Source organism: Nipponia nippon, unplaced genomic scaffold (assembly GCF_047370975.1).
Source record: "Nipponia nippon isolate SJK-2023a ecotype South Korea unplaced genomic scaffold, ASM4737097v1 scaffold_10, whole genome shotgun sequence".
Classification (NCBI taxonomy): Eukaryota; Metazoa; Chordata; class Aves; order Pelecaniformes; family Threskiornithidae; genus Nipponia; species Nipponia nippon.
In genome coordinates this window covers 6,265,696-6,280,385 of record NW_028262291.1, presented here as the reverse complement: position 1 = coordinate 6,280,385, position 14,690 = coordinate 6,265,696, and the positions used below count along the sequence as shown (strand labels likewise).

At 38.1% G+C, this 14,690-nt stretch overlaps 1 protein-coding gene across 1 annotated transcript in view; it reads right to left on the bottom strand.

Annotated features, from left to right (window-relative positions):
- LUZP2 (leucine zipper protein 2) overlaps window positions 1-13,895 on the bottom strand; it is a 197,370-nt gene extending 183,475 nt beyond the window's left edge. Inside the window, exon 1 of the mRNA XM_087746719.1 lies at window positions 13,484-13,895. Within this exon, the coding sequence (XP_087602845.1) occupies window positions 13,484-13,545 (62 nt within the window). The 5' untranslated portion in view covers window positions 13,546-13,895. The remainder of the gene's footprint in view (window positions 1-13,483) is intronic.
- Between the last annotated feature and the right edge of the window lie 795 nt (window positions 13,896-14,690).

Genomic DNA, 14,690 nt, shown 5'->3' with positions numbered 1-14,690 from the left:
TTTTGTTTTGGTTTTGTTGTTTGGTTGTTTTGGTTTTTTTTAAGATTAATCTTTAAAAGATTGAATCTTGATGTTCACTATGAATATATATATATATAATGTTTTTTCATATATTACTGAAAGAGTTATTTTCTTCTATCATTCCTATTTCAACACCTGGAAGACAACTGAACCTCCAAAACCAACCTCCAATCCTTATACATATCCTAGGTTGTAGCAACAAACCTTCATTATACAGGTTTAACCAGGGAGAATTTCAGTTTCGTTTAGCCAAAAATGTACCAAAACCACCAATTCATTTGTTTTTATACCATCCTTTTTTTTCCAATACTCCAAATGAAGCTGCAATGGAAATCTAAATGTTCTGAAAGAACATATTTTAAGAAACCAGTATTTACACCAGCATATTAAGAATGATCTTTGGACTAGCGCCAAGCTGAAAATCCAAACCAAATGAAGCAGTAGTGACCCTAACCATGTCCAAAAACACCCATAGCTGCTTTTTATGAAGGCAGGACTTCATCCATTTTTCCGCTTAAATCAAGTTTTATATCTTAATTCCCACACAGGCTTTTGGAGGAAGAGAATAAAGGAAAGCAGAGAGAAAGAGAAATCTTCCCACTTTTCTCCTCCACACAAATAAAAATTTGAAGCCTAACACAGACCATCAATTCCAAATTATCTCAATTGAAAGCGATGCTGCAAGGCATAGTAACGATGGTAAAAGAACGAACACTGTTCTTTGCTCCAGTCACCTGTCTTCCAGAAGTTAGTACTACTATTGTTTGATGCAATTTTATAGATCAATATCTTGTAATCACAGTGGTTTCTGTAAGTGTATATCCTCATTGTTGACTGAAAGCTTCCATTACTTTAATCTCTTCCTTTGAGGAACAGTGTTCTGTAACATGGGTCAATAGGCTAAAGTACTGGAATGAGAAAATAATCATTAAAACATCCATTCAAAGACAGTGTTACATCCTCAGGCATTGTAAATCAGCATAAATACAAATTATTAATCATAGAAGACTACTATTTCTACTATTTCTCCAATTATAATAGGATTACAATATGGTAAGAGCAGCAACTCTCAAGTAAAGTAGTGAAATTCATATTAAATGTACAGTTATCAGTTTATAACAACTGATATCTGTCCAAAGCAAACAGATTGCCTAAATTTTAACAATTTTTCCCATAACATCATTGCCTTGTCATTTATGTAGTTCTGTATCTATGATCACAGATCACTTTTTCAATGGCTTGTCATCTCTATATGTAAAAATTGTATGAAGAATGACATTTTCATTCATTATCAAAGGTAGTACAGAGATACCTTGAAGCCCAGCTATTCCAAGTAGTGTAAGCATGATTTTTATTTTTTTTTTTTTTTTTTTTTAAGATTTTGCCTCAGTTTATTTCTTTTTATTATTACTCAAAAGCAGATGCAGGATTCTGCTCCTCTCACCCAGTGTTCCAATGATGCTTGAAATCCACTTTTACAAGCCTAGTCGTTTTCAAAAGTGCAATTAACATTTTTAGCATGGATTTAGAGGTTACATGAAATACTGCCCGTTCATAAAAGGATTCGAGGCTTGAAAAAAATTCATGTCTTTCTCTAAAGTAGATCTGGAAGGGTACCTGCCATGCAAACTTTGCAAAAGCTTCAGAGCCAGTTAAGAAAAGAGTATGCAAAAGCACCCACTGTTTCAAGGGAGTTGTTTGGAACAGCTATCAGGATGTGTCAGATGCTGCTGCAACAGGAGATTATGCTGCTAACCCAGCCTAGTTAGGAAAAACCCACCAAGGTAACAGATTGCTGAGTAAGCATTTAACACAACACCAATTTCTCAAGTAACTTTTTCACTAGCATTAGACGTATGCCATAACGGCAGCAACTAATGGGCATTATGAACATAAATATAATATTCTGTTGAAATACAAGGAATCTAGAGAAAGATTTATCTTTTCTTACATTGAAGTGCAAGACTGCCCAACTGAAATACTGCAAAAATGGAAGCTAGCAGAATAACTGCAGATTAACGTATATGCCAGAAACAATGCTTGTCTCCAGTAAAATTTCTTGCATTTGAAGGAAGAAGCAGGATATAAAAAAAATTAAAGCCCGCTGTTATCTGTAGAAATAATTTGATATTTTTATCTGCAAAAAGTGTATCGAAATTTGATGCCTTAGCCGCTGAAAAAAAAATTCAGCTGTTTTGAAGCATTTCATTCTATAGAAGCAGAAGCATACATATCTATTCAAGCCACTGATAAAAGATAGCCAAAAATCAATTTTTCATACTTCATTATGTGTCTACTACTAGAAATCCTTTACACAGAGGCACATACACCACACATATTTACGTATTTTCCCTTGAGCCAAAGATACCTTTTTACATTCAAAAAAATACACTATGGAATCAGATACAATTTTGCAGTCTTTAGTTTCTTTTTATCAGCACCCACAATTATGTTTTGGCATCTACTCCGGATGAGGGGACTTTCCCACTGCCACTCTTTTTCATTAAATTAACAAGAAACAGGTAAGAATCCTCTCCATCCTCATTAGCATGTGGTAAGTAATGAGCACCAAGGAGCTTTCCCCTCACACACACACACACAATCTATAAAACAGTGTTATCTGTAGAACACTGAAAAATTTACCCTTAAGTTAGCATTAGGTGTACCTCATTTATGAGGTTTAAGGCTATGGAGCACAGGTATTTGTAGCACACGAGGAATCCGTTCTATTGCCCTAAAATTCAAGTGAAAGTGCTAACATTTTACTGCTTTCTTATTAGGAGACTTTTAAGTCACATTTTTAAATCCTTTTAAAGAATTAAACCTACACCAATCCCATAATTTCTAAGTTATGAGCAGTTACAAGCAGAGCAGAACAAGTCTCCCTCCCTCCAATGTTTTCTCACACTCTACATACATAGCATTATTTTTCATCGTTGTATAGAAAGAGTAGCACCTGGATGTAGCTAGCCTCTGGTAAGATACAGGTAAACACAGTATCTCCACAATAGTATCAATACTCTAACTTATTCATTCACCACTTAATGTCCCTTTTTATCTACCTCCTAACAGATACAAAAATTAGTCTGGTTTTCCCATCATCTCCCTGTGATATCGGATCTCATCCCATTAGGTTGCAGAATGGCTATGGTACTTTCTCAGTTCTGACTTTGTGTAAGGAAACTTCCCAACAGTTTCCCTGCAAATCAGGTGGTTGGGGGGATTGCTTGGCTATGTATGTTTGTTTCTAGTTCAGTCACCAACTGAATTTCTGAAAACACATCTACTTATTTCTCCAGATGGGCCCTTGCAAATATTCACAAGAACAAAGATTCTGTTACCTGTCTGAATACTCTACAGGAATGGCTCGTGTTACCTTAAGGATCATTTTGTTCCCTAGAACGTGGAAAGATTTAAGGCAGATGAAATTATTCCATACTGCTTCTTCCAAGGTTTTTTCACCTTCCTCTGATAGCAAACACTCTTGTCAAGAGCACGTTGTTCTACCAGTTTAATCCAGTGCAACAAAAACTTCATGTTCCTGTAATGACTAAATGTTATTGGGAAAGGTTTTCCATTACACGTAAAAGTACCATTTTAATATGCGATATGATCATCAAGCTTAAGCAGCAAAGAAACATATGATATCCCTACAGTAGAGTGAATGCTATAATATTTAACCCTTACTGCACTATCAACTTCCGCACATCGCCTATTTTATGGAAATGGGTTAAGTCTTTCAGATTACATTTTATAAGGCAGTGATGAGGGACTCATCTCATACAAAGGGAACATATATTCCTTAAACATTTAGTTCTGGTATACATGTCCTATACATGTACCCATGTATTTCTTCCTAGCTATTTCAGAAGCTATTTAAATTTTGTCAGTCTAGGTACATATGAAACAGGCAATACCGTATACTATCACATTAAACCAGATAGAAATGCAAGTTTTTCCAAGTCCTTTTGAAGAACTGAATAGTATTTCTTTAAAACCGATTTTACTGTTTAGTTTTTACAGTAATTTAATTCTTTCTGCTCCCAGGAACAGATAACAATCTTCCCTTGAGCCAAAAGAGCTCCAGCTGAGTAGAAATTAGGGAAGGAACTAGGATGTTTGAAACGGGGACAGAGGGAGAGGTATGAGTTAAAGAAAAATATTAAATTAAACGTCTGCTTTCATAAGCTTTCCTGAGCCAAATACAGCATATCTGTGTACACTGAACAGCAGATAGTTGTTTTACAAGTAAATAAAAAAGCAACTGCAGAGAAGTCTCTATTCACTATCTGTGCACTCAAGGAGTGTATTTTTTTCATACATCATTCATGTATGAATGCAGAGATTTCACAGAAAGCAGTATTTGAGATTGATTTTTCACCAAATTAAATAGCACAGGCTGCACTGAATGCAAAGTTAGAGATGCTTAATGAGGGAAACAGAAGGGAAGCAGCAATGCCGCCATGGGTTCTGACCCCCCCTCGCCCCATTGTCATCTAGGCGCCATGGTTACAGATTCATTTCCCAAGCCTCACCATTTGCATTAAGCCAAATAACCTTATTCCTCAACTGAGAGCGAAACAAAGAAAGCTGCAAGGCTAGACTTTCTAAAAGAGGTCAGGATGGATTGCGAACAATCGCGACTATTTGGTATCCCCCATACACATCAGCAGGTAAATAAGTCTAATTTTCAAAGCATATAGCTCTCATTTATGTTCAGATTTTCACAAAGTTAGTGCAGCCAACATGCTGTCCCCTTTTGAAATTCAAAAGGCATCAGATTAAACTCGTTCGGCTCATTTAAAGAAAATCCACTGCAGATTATAGGTATTAAGCCTTTCTAAAATGTCTGGTCCCTTGGCAAACCTTGGCTCCCTTCATGGAAGGAAGAAGAAAACAAAACAAAACCAACAAAAAAGCCACAGTGCCTATTTTCAGAGGAGCACATGCCAGGAACTTGTGTACTCTCCGTAGAACAGAGGGGTAGATCTGCAGCAGACCTGATGGACTCTGCCAGTTACTAATAAGTAGTAAGAATACAATGGCTATGTTGCATATTTTGGCACAGAAAATAAGAATTAATCATCAACTGATTGGTTTCAGCAAAGCAGCTCAAAGGTTCAGCTACTTGCTAAACACAGTTGTTTGATTTGCACCCTGGCTGAGCTTCACCCCATCCTGAAAAATATTTCTTTACAAAAAAGCTGTAAAGAAGCTTGATTGATTTTATTTCTCCATTTTCAAGAGAGACAGTCTCTCTTTGCACATTGAGCACACATTTCATTACACTGCATCAGGAGGAAGAAACTTCCTCAACAGACAATCTAATGCCACTCAGAGTACCGCTGCTTTTCAGTCTTGTCAGTTCAATTTTTCCACGCATCTTTTTCTTCTCTTCCACATTCCAGTAAAATCTCACTTTTTTTTTTTTTCCCCCTTGTTTGCTACCACAGGCTAGTCTGAAATAAACACATGACTGCAAAATCATTCAGACATGATGAGGACGGCATGTATCAGGTGGACAAAGTGTATTACTGTGGTTATTGTCACTCTACGTCCCCCAGTTCGCCAAGCAATTCTGAGGTACAAAGCCACAGCTCCTACTTCTGTAGCCATTCACATCAACAAAATGACAGAAACACCTGAAAAGCAGTATCAAGTATTGAGAATCCAACAACTATACAGCACTAGTAAACAACCACATTTTATTTACCACTTATAGCGCTAGGTGATTTGTCTTCCCCTCCCTCCCACTAGCAAAGCAAGTTTTATAAAGACCCCTAAGGGCTACTGAAAATACGTTAAAGGGTTATATTATAGTGAAATTACAAAGACTGTATCCCATCATAAACCTCTGTTTGCCTGTCCTTTCTCAGAAGGTGTTTCATTGCTCTCTAGGTGAGAAGATAGTAGCAAAACCAGTGATAACACACATTGTTGGTTAAAAGCGTGGTGGCCTGGAAGAAGTTCGTACGGAGAAGTCAGAAGGATGTTCTGCTGCAGTTCCATCTCCAACTAAAAGGGAAAGGTTTTAGTTCTGCAGTTAGATGGGATTCAGCAAATATGCACTCAGTTTTCCAAGTGCTGCAATTTGTCCGACAGTGGGTAAATCTGTTTTTTTAACCAGCTTCCACTTTCCTACTCAGCAAATAAGGAGCAAATCTACCTATTTCTCACAAGGAAATTGTCACCATAAATTGACAAAATATGAGCATTCATAAATGACAGCAATAAGAATGTGTAAACAGCTGGAAAAATTAACAATTTGGGTAAAATACGCCAGCTGGCAGCATACTAGCCTTGTCTTAAGATAGCACATGGAGACAAAACACACCAAAATTTTTGACGTTTCTCTACTCCTTTCCATAGAAGCTATCAATCAATATTGACAAGTAAGATATTGAGAAATTCCATATACACCTATTTCTTCAGCTTGTAAGGGTCATACACATTGATTTCTCTCATGATTCACCAAAATATTGTTTGTTTCAACAAATACAGCAGCGATTTCAGAAGGAACACTACAAAAATCACTGCTAAGATAATACGCAGTAAAAGTAAAGATTAATAAACACGGGAGTGATATGAGGTAAGGGATATTAAGTAATAGCACAAGAAGGAAGGGGAGAAAAATGTATAGTGGCACACAAAAACTGCTGTTTGATGCAATGTCATATTTATTCTTCAGCATTTCTAAAAGGTACTTGCCATTCTGATGTGTTTGAAATAGCAAACATAACAATACACATCTTAAACCTTCGCACAATATTAAGATTGAAGGACGGTACGAAATGTCTTTATTCTTTCTGACAAACATATTACGTGTCTTCCATACAGAGAATATTTACAGATCTGACCCTTACAAGACAGCTGGCGCACTCATTGTGCAAAACTAGACAATGAGAAGAAACACTGTTTTTGACAAGTGGCATAAATGAGATTTATTTGTCTGCAGAGTGGTACATCATAAGGATTACTATATGGTAACAGGTTTCTGTTAAATATAGAAAACAATATCGAACCCACAATCTCACAGAAAGAAGGATTAAAAGTTTAGGTTAAGATATCCTTGTATTCTGCCCTACCTATAAATTAATAAATGAGAAAGAAACAGGAAAGCGTCAGCATTATAATTTCTCTAAACACAAAGAATACATTAAAATGTCAAAAGTAACTCCATGGCAAGTCTCCTGGGCAGAAATGCATTACACATAGCATAACAAGCAGAATTCCAACTATTCTATTAAATTAAGACTGAATTCTAGAGATCCTCAAGGTTTACCTGAGATCACATGGAAGAATATTTTAACTGTAGATTAGATCAAATCTAAAATAAGTCTTTCCTGAAGGTTACAAAAGCTTTTAGCAGCATCCTTTGTTCCCTTCTTCTTCCTTTCAGATTCCAGAAATCAGGAACATAAACGGCAAAACATCAAAAAAGAATCTATTTTTAGTATTTCTGGCCAAACTGAGAAAGACTTTCTTTCTGGATTTCTAATTTAGGTTGCTGAGCTTCAATCTGTGGAGAACTTTTAAATGTTTCAGCCCAGATAATAAGATAACACAGCAAGCATACCACTTCCAAGGGCATCATTCTTAACCAAAAATTAGCCCTATCATAACAGCAGAAAATCCCATAAAATTTAAAACTTTTGACCAAAAAAAATTCTCTTCCCCCCTCCCAAGTGCAAGACAAACAGGTAGAATAAATGTGTGGCTACCCTATTGCAGAAGGGCTGCAAACATGGAGAAGCAAGTCTATTACATGAGGCTAGCATTAAGAATACATTATTATATGCACATATAGTGCAGTTCAAGTACAGGGATTCCCAAACTACCTTTAAGCAATCTCATTCTGATGCCAAAGAAGTCCACCTACAGCAGGTTCTTGTTTACTTTTCTACACAAGATAGGGGTACCCTACCTACCTTGTTTAAACGCTACCTTAAATCTCTGCACTATACCGCAGCCTGCAGATTCAACATGGCCGCATACTCTAAGGCAGTATGGTTGGCAACTGCGCTCATGCCAAGAAAAGGGTCTCTCATTTTGCCATTGCCAGTTTTGTAGCCCAGCACCTGCACCCCCGAGGCCATGGGCTTCATGCAGGGGGGAGAAGGAGAAACAGATTTAGCTTCTCCTCCCTACACATCTGGTGGTTTGGTTTTTTTGGTTAGTTGGTTGGTTGGTTTGTTGGGGTTTTTTTGTTTGTTTGGGTTTGGTTTTTTTGGCTTTGTTTGGAGGAGTGGTGGTTGTTGGTTTTTTAAATATATCACTAGAGCTCAAAACTTTTCTCCCAGAAGAAGGAAAAGGCTTTGCTTTACCAAGTAACTTCTAGTTTGCTGTATTAAGCATTTGCTTATAACTCATCAAAATAAAGCTATCAAACTAAACACATTCTTTGAAATAATGGAGCTGTGCCACTGGTAAATTTGTCCCATTATGTTTAAACACAGTTCACAACAAAGTGCATGTTTCTTCAGGTATAATAAGGTCACAAGCCATATGCTAAATGCCATTTCTGTGCCTCAAACATAAGTCCTTACAAGCCATTAACCAAACATGCATCACCATCCACATTGATAGAAATCAGAAAGCTTTCATGGCCCAGAAAAATCAGACAGCAAAAGTAAGTGTGAAAGGAATTCTAAGCAGGAGACAAATGATAGTTAATGCCCCTGCATTTCTGGAAGAATTCAGAAAGCACAATATTAAGACAGTCTGTTATCCAGCAAACCTACAGCAAAAATCCATCCTCTTTTCTGCTGAAGTCTACTACTGCACCACAGAGTTCACCTTCAATCATGGGGAAAAGGAAGGGCACTGCTGGACCTCAGCCTGAGAGAGCAAAAGTGAGAATCACTTTTGGCTGCCTGCTGGGGAACGTAGCAATGGTGTGGCTACAGCCGAGGGTAGAAGAACAGTGAGCCTCGTTCTTCCGCCTTGAAATCCAGAAAGAGGCAGGGTTCCCTCCACTGTCATATCAGTCTAAATGAAAAACAGTTACTTCCAACATCATTATAGCCCAAACAGCGTTTCTAAGACGGAAAAGAGCTTAAGAACTAGAAACAAGTATTTTCAACATTTCCCCCCCACGAGGGTAATAATGTCAAAGATGCTCCCCTTTATCTTTCCTCAAGTCTCAGACTGAGTCCTTGACACACCTTTATCTGAGAGGACAGAAAGATATTAGTATTTTCATATTTCTTAAGAAATAATTACCAAACCCAACAAAGGTGAAGAAAATAGTCAACCTTGAAAATACATCCAGGGAAAAAGCAAGCATTTAAGTCATGTTCTCATGTTAAATAAGGTAAGAGAATTCATTATATTTCTACCTCTTCCAACAATAGACGTACACCAGATCAAAACCCATACCTTCATTCAGCAACATGCACCTACCAGAAATGAGCACGCTACTTTTGTCTTGCTATAAAACACAGAGGTGGCATTCTTCTGAAGCAAATGAATTAGATCTCTTTGTAACATCAGAGTAGTAAGCTTGCCAGTAAACTGCACTTGAGAAAAAAGCAACCACTAGCCATTTCTCTGCCATTAAAATAATATAAGCTGTCTTTTACATCCCTGTTGTTTGTACATCCATTTAATGAGTTGCTGTAGTTGTAATATTGTTATTAAAGCACATCTTGTTGCCTTTATGGTCCTGTTCTCAGCTATAAAGCATTCTACTTCAATCAAATTATTCAGTGTCTTGCATCTTTGTCACATTTCATGCGTGGACAGAAAGGAATTTACTGTCATATAAAAAAAGGAAAGCTTTGTTTCACGTCAAGCTTCTTCTAAAGAGTCAAATTTTTGTCATTTGGACAAAAAATTATTGTGAGTGAACAGAGATTAAAGTATCCAGCTGTTCAACAGTAATGTTGAAGTAATATTCAGAAAACTCTCCTTTTAGCTAAAAGCAGGCAAGTGTCATTAGACAAGGTAATCTGGACTGCAGTCTTAGTTACTGACACCAATGGCTGACTTCGTGCAAGCATTCCCTTCTACAAATAGTTTTCCAGTCAGAATGTTTAGGTGTCTGGGACCACAAAAGCATACAGGTGGCTGCAGAACTAGACCCTGAGCCCATTATACACTGGGCATTGACTGAGCACTCAGTACAGTGGGAATAATTTCTGCAATCATATGAAAAAACTACGTTGTCTTCAGCATAGCATGAAAAAAGTAACACGTATACAACTATCACATTAGATCTGCCAAAACCAACATGTCCAGGGAAATATAAAAGTGGACAGGAAAACACAAACTTCTGAGTAGTTTTACCAAGTTAAATTCACCTTCAAAAATTTGTTCCCCTTAACTTTGTGTAAGACTGATTTTAAAGCAGTAATTTTTACTTATTCCGTCAAAACATACGTAGTTAACTGGACAGGCAAATACACCTCAATCTTGCTACCTCTTTTGCACTATAACTAACTGGAAATACGATTAAGAGTAATCACTGTGTCTCAAAGCAGCACTAAAACTGAGTTTAGGGAATACAGAAAAGATCGTTCACTTCAGAAACATGAACTTTCTGTAATTTGATAGGCATTTGGTTCATGCATATGGCTTTAGACCATGCTGAGAAGTTAGCTGCATACAGTCCTGAAAATCAAAAGTTAATTACGAATGCAATCTTAAAAGTGATAGCTGTGTATTTTTCTCTTTTTAACAACACTATAAAATAAGAAAACTTGACATGCTGTGTTAACATAGTTGGAAGTCATCAATTCATATTTGTTTACGATTAGGCTTGGAGACATGCTGAGGTCTTCCAAAACTATCACCATGACATGATGCAAAGAAGATGGCATCATCACATGACAAGGAACGAAAAGCAGCAGCTGTTCACATCTGCAGCAAGTGCTGTGCTCACTGATTCAGCACCAATGTATGAAATGGAGATGCTGTGCTTCTGTACAAACTTTAAGAAAAATAAATCCTCATGATGGAAAACTTTCTGTCCTGCAAGGTTGATGCTTTACCTTAGCTAAGCAATTTCATACAGCAGGATATTAGACCCTGCTTTTTGCAAACGCAACTGCTCCTGCAAGCCTGCTCTGGGTCCAACCAGTGAATTAACCATATGTTTACAAGAAATACTAACTGCCACAGACAGAATTGCCTTCTGCTGAAGGAGATTAAAGCATAATCTCTTTCCAGTAGATGGCATATTGATAGCACTGTATCATTTTTTAAACTTCCATCACGTGTCATTGAAAAATTACTCCATGCCCTACACAGCCAGTTAAAAATCAAGCGACTGAAAGCAACTGCTGAACAGAGTAGTCCAGGACTTTTATAAATCTCCAGCTCTCCTGTAGAGTTTCAGTCTCTTTCAACAGAATGACCAATCTGGTATCAGAAGCAAAACTTCACTTTGCAACACATACTATACTTGGGTGGAATTTTAACTGGAATTTCTCTTGCATTGATCATTTTCATCCCTCAATTACATAAGAATATAAATCATCATGTGCCACAAAATTATACTCTTATGACAGTATATCCACTCCTCAGAGTCATACTGTTCATAATTAGTATTCACATGCCAACTTCGTCTTCCTCATATTCTTTCCAACTATTTTTTGAAAGGTGGGAGGGACTGGAATTTTTTTTTTTTTTTTTACAATTATCAAGAATGAGCTACAGTTCTTTTTTCATACAGGTAATATTTTCTCAAGAAGATGAGGCACCTGCTTTTAGGGCTTTACACTAGATACCTTGTCCCAGTTTAGACCCCTAAATGTTCAAGTAGTTTGTAAGACACTTCACAAAAACAATAAAATATGAAAATTTAGAATAGTTTTCCACATCTCTCTTCACTACAGCTTAATCTGCACAAGTTCATGCAAGACACAAACCTGCATCTGCAAAAGCTGGCTTGGTGCTTCCTCCCCTTTTTAACTCTGGCATAATTTAGCAAAGAACGTATCACTCTTAAATGAGTGAAAAATTATTAATCTGAATTGACAAGAAGTTTCACACTTGACTGCTAGTGAATGTTTCCTTAGACCACTTATTAAATCAGAAGAGACAATTACTGAATCACAATATATTACAATTTTCCTCCAAGCTTTGTATTTTGAAGAGCATCGGAGTGGTTCATATGGACTAGCACTGTAGAGGCCCTAAATCAGAGGTGTAACCAAAAAAAAAGTACCCTTCCCTCGCCAATAACAGTCCCCTCCAAAGGAGTGAAGTAATTGAGTAACTGAAGCATTTTGATATTCCTGATTTCTACCTGCATTTGGGCCTTTTCCCACTCAGAGATTTTCACAATTATTATTTGCCTGTCTTTGAGTATATAGAGAGATGTGCTCCTGCTGTACCTCACTTCAAGTACTTAGCAGGAACACACTTTTTTTTTCTTTTTTTTTTTTTTAAAGTCTCAGTGAACAATAAGGCTTAAAACATGCAGTGCTTTGCGAAAAGCTGCTTCAATGCTGATTCTGCAGGAAGAGACCAAGAATAAGGGAAAAAACACATTTCCCTGATAAATGTACATGCATATATCCTGTGATAACATGCTTTACGGACTTATTACTAAGTACCCTATAAACTTCTAACAGCAGAGAAACACCACAGTCAAGATTTGGGCTTGATTTTCTGATACAGAACTGGAAGTTAAGAAGCCTGAACTGAGAGCAGTGTCATTATAACAGATCTGCTCTGTCCCCAGCATTAACTTCCCATCTGTGTACATCAAGACAACGGGATAGAGTGTCTCAGCTTTATCTTTTCTTTGCTGAACACGTTATGTCTACAGCATGAAGAATATGCCATCTCTCAGCAACTGAGCAGTATGCATTATCTTATCAGAACACTGCATGGTCAGAACAGGTTTTATTTTTAAGCTGCAATAGATTTTGTTCATATTTTCTTCAGTGATTTATTATACTTGCACAGAAAGGAATGCTTCTAGATTGCAGCAACTTTTTAACACATATCCTGGCATTGAGGTAACACTGCAACATCTCACCTGCGTTTCACAGTAAAAAAGGTAAGCCTGAGGTCTATGTCCAGATATAGAAACCTAAACTGAGATGAGATTGTTCCAGTGTTTATTTTCTGCACTCTGTAAGGGAAAACATTATCACGTTCCGAGTTTCAGCTGTTTGGCTTCCTTATTTCCAATAAAGCAGAGTCTATGTGCTATTACTGCTGTGTATATAAAGCTTATATTTGCTACTGTCTCGCTACATCACATGAGCTGTGGGTCAACTTATACAGGAGTAGCTCTTTTACATCATAAAAAAGCCTAGAAAGACCAAGACAAGACTCAGTATCTTTCAGAGGAGGGGGAGAGATAAGAATCAGGGAAGGTATCTGCTCTAAACTTACTACCCCAGTAAAAGCTGAAATCTGTATTATTTCTCTTGAGAGCACAGAATCTAAAAAAGCAAACAGCAAACAAAACAGGAGAACTCTAAGCAAAATAGCTCTCGGTACTCACCTAGCGCTGAAGACCAGTGCAGGAAAGAGAGGCAGCAAGTAATAAGCAGAGATGAATTTCATACTGGAGCGCCTCTGCTGTGTTCCGTTCCTCACTATCCGCCTCACACCGACTCTTTAACCCTCTTCGTCTCTGCCTCCAGCAGCTCCCGAGCTTCGCCTCGCCTAGGGAGCTGCCCGCCCTGCTGCGGGAGGGTCCTAGCTCCGCCAGAGCAGACAGCCCCACAGACCGAGTGAGGAAGGGAGCTCCGAGGGGGATTTGAGCTCCAGGAGTGATGTCACGAGGCACGGCGAGCTGCCGCCGCCGCCGCCAGCCCACAGCCCGGCCGCCTGCGAGCCTTCCCGCCGTCAGCCCCGGCCCCGGCCGCGTCCTGCGGGATGCGCCGGTACCGCCGGTACCCGCCGCCGGAGGGGCGGCCGCGGAGGGACGAGCGCAGGGGGCCCGGCGCTTCGCTCTAAGCTTACAGCGGAACATAGCTGAGAAATTCCTGGAAGGGAAAGAAAAAAAAAAAAAAAAAAAGCAAGCTACAATGAAACCACCACCAGTATTTTGCAATTAGTGTCTTTATTTGAAGTGAATCTAGACAAGATTGATGATACAGAGGCAGGAATTGTTTCAAGGAGGTGTCAGGGTACAGAGCAGCCTGCCACTGCATCTGGAAAGGTATCATTTCTCCAAAGCAAGAATTCATAACTTACTATTTCAGTTAGGTGTTCATTCACCCCAGTACCACATCAAGTTGAAGGTTAGAGCAGAAACAGCTTCCAAAATGGTATTTTGAAACACTGATGTCACCTCTAAAAGCCCTTCATCACCTGAAGCAACTGATAAAACCTTCAGAGCCATTAAGACTGTTTTTCCTGTTTTCCGTGTATTTCACCTGATCTTAATCTTGATTTAAATGAGTCAGTGTTGGTTAAAGATGTTTTCAGACTCCAAGTATTCCCTACCTTACCAGAAGTGAAGCTCATCTGATGGCAACTCATATGAAAGTATAACATTTAAACAAGAATCATCTTTCTATGCAATTAAAAAAAAAAAAAAACCACAACAAAAAAACCCCAAACACCAAAAACCAAAGAAAAAAAACCACCAAACTTGTCTACAAGTGAATGAAGTGTGATCATTACAAGAAGGAGGTTTGGTCGTCTGTGTGCTTATCTGGTCACATGAAAGGCATCCAGAAACTACATTATACATCACATGC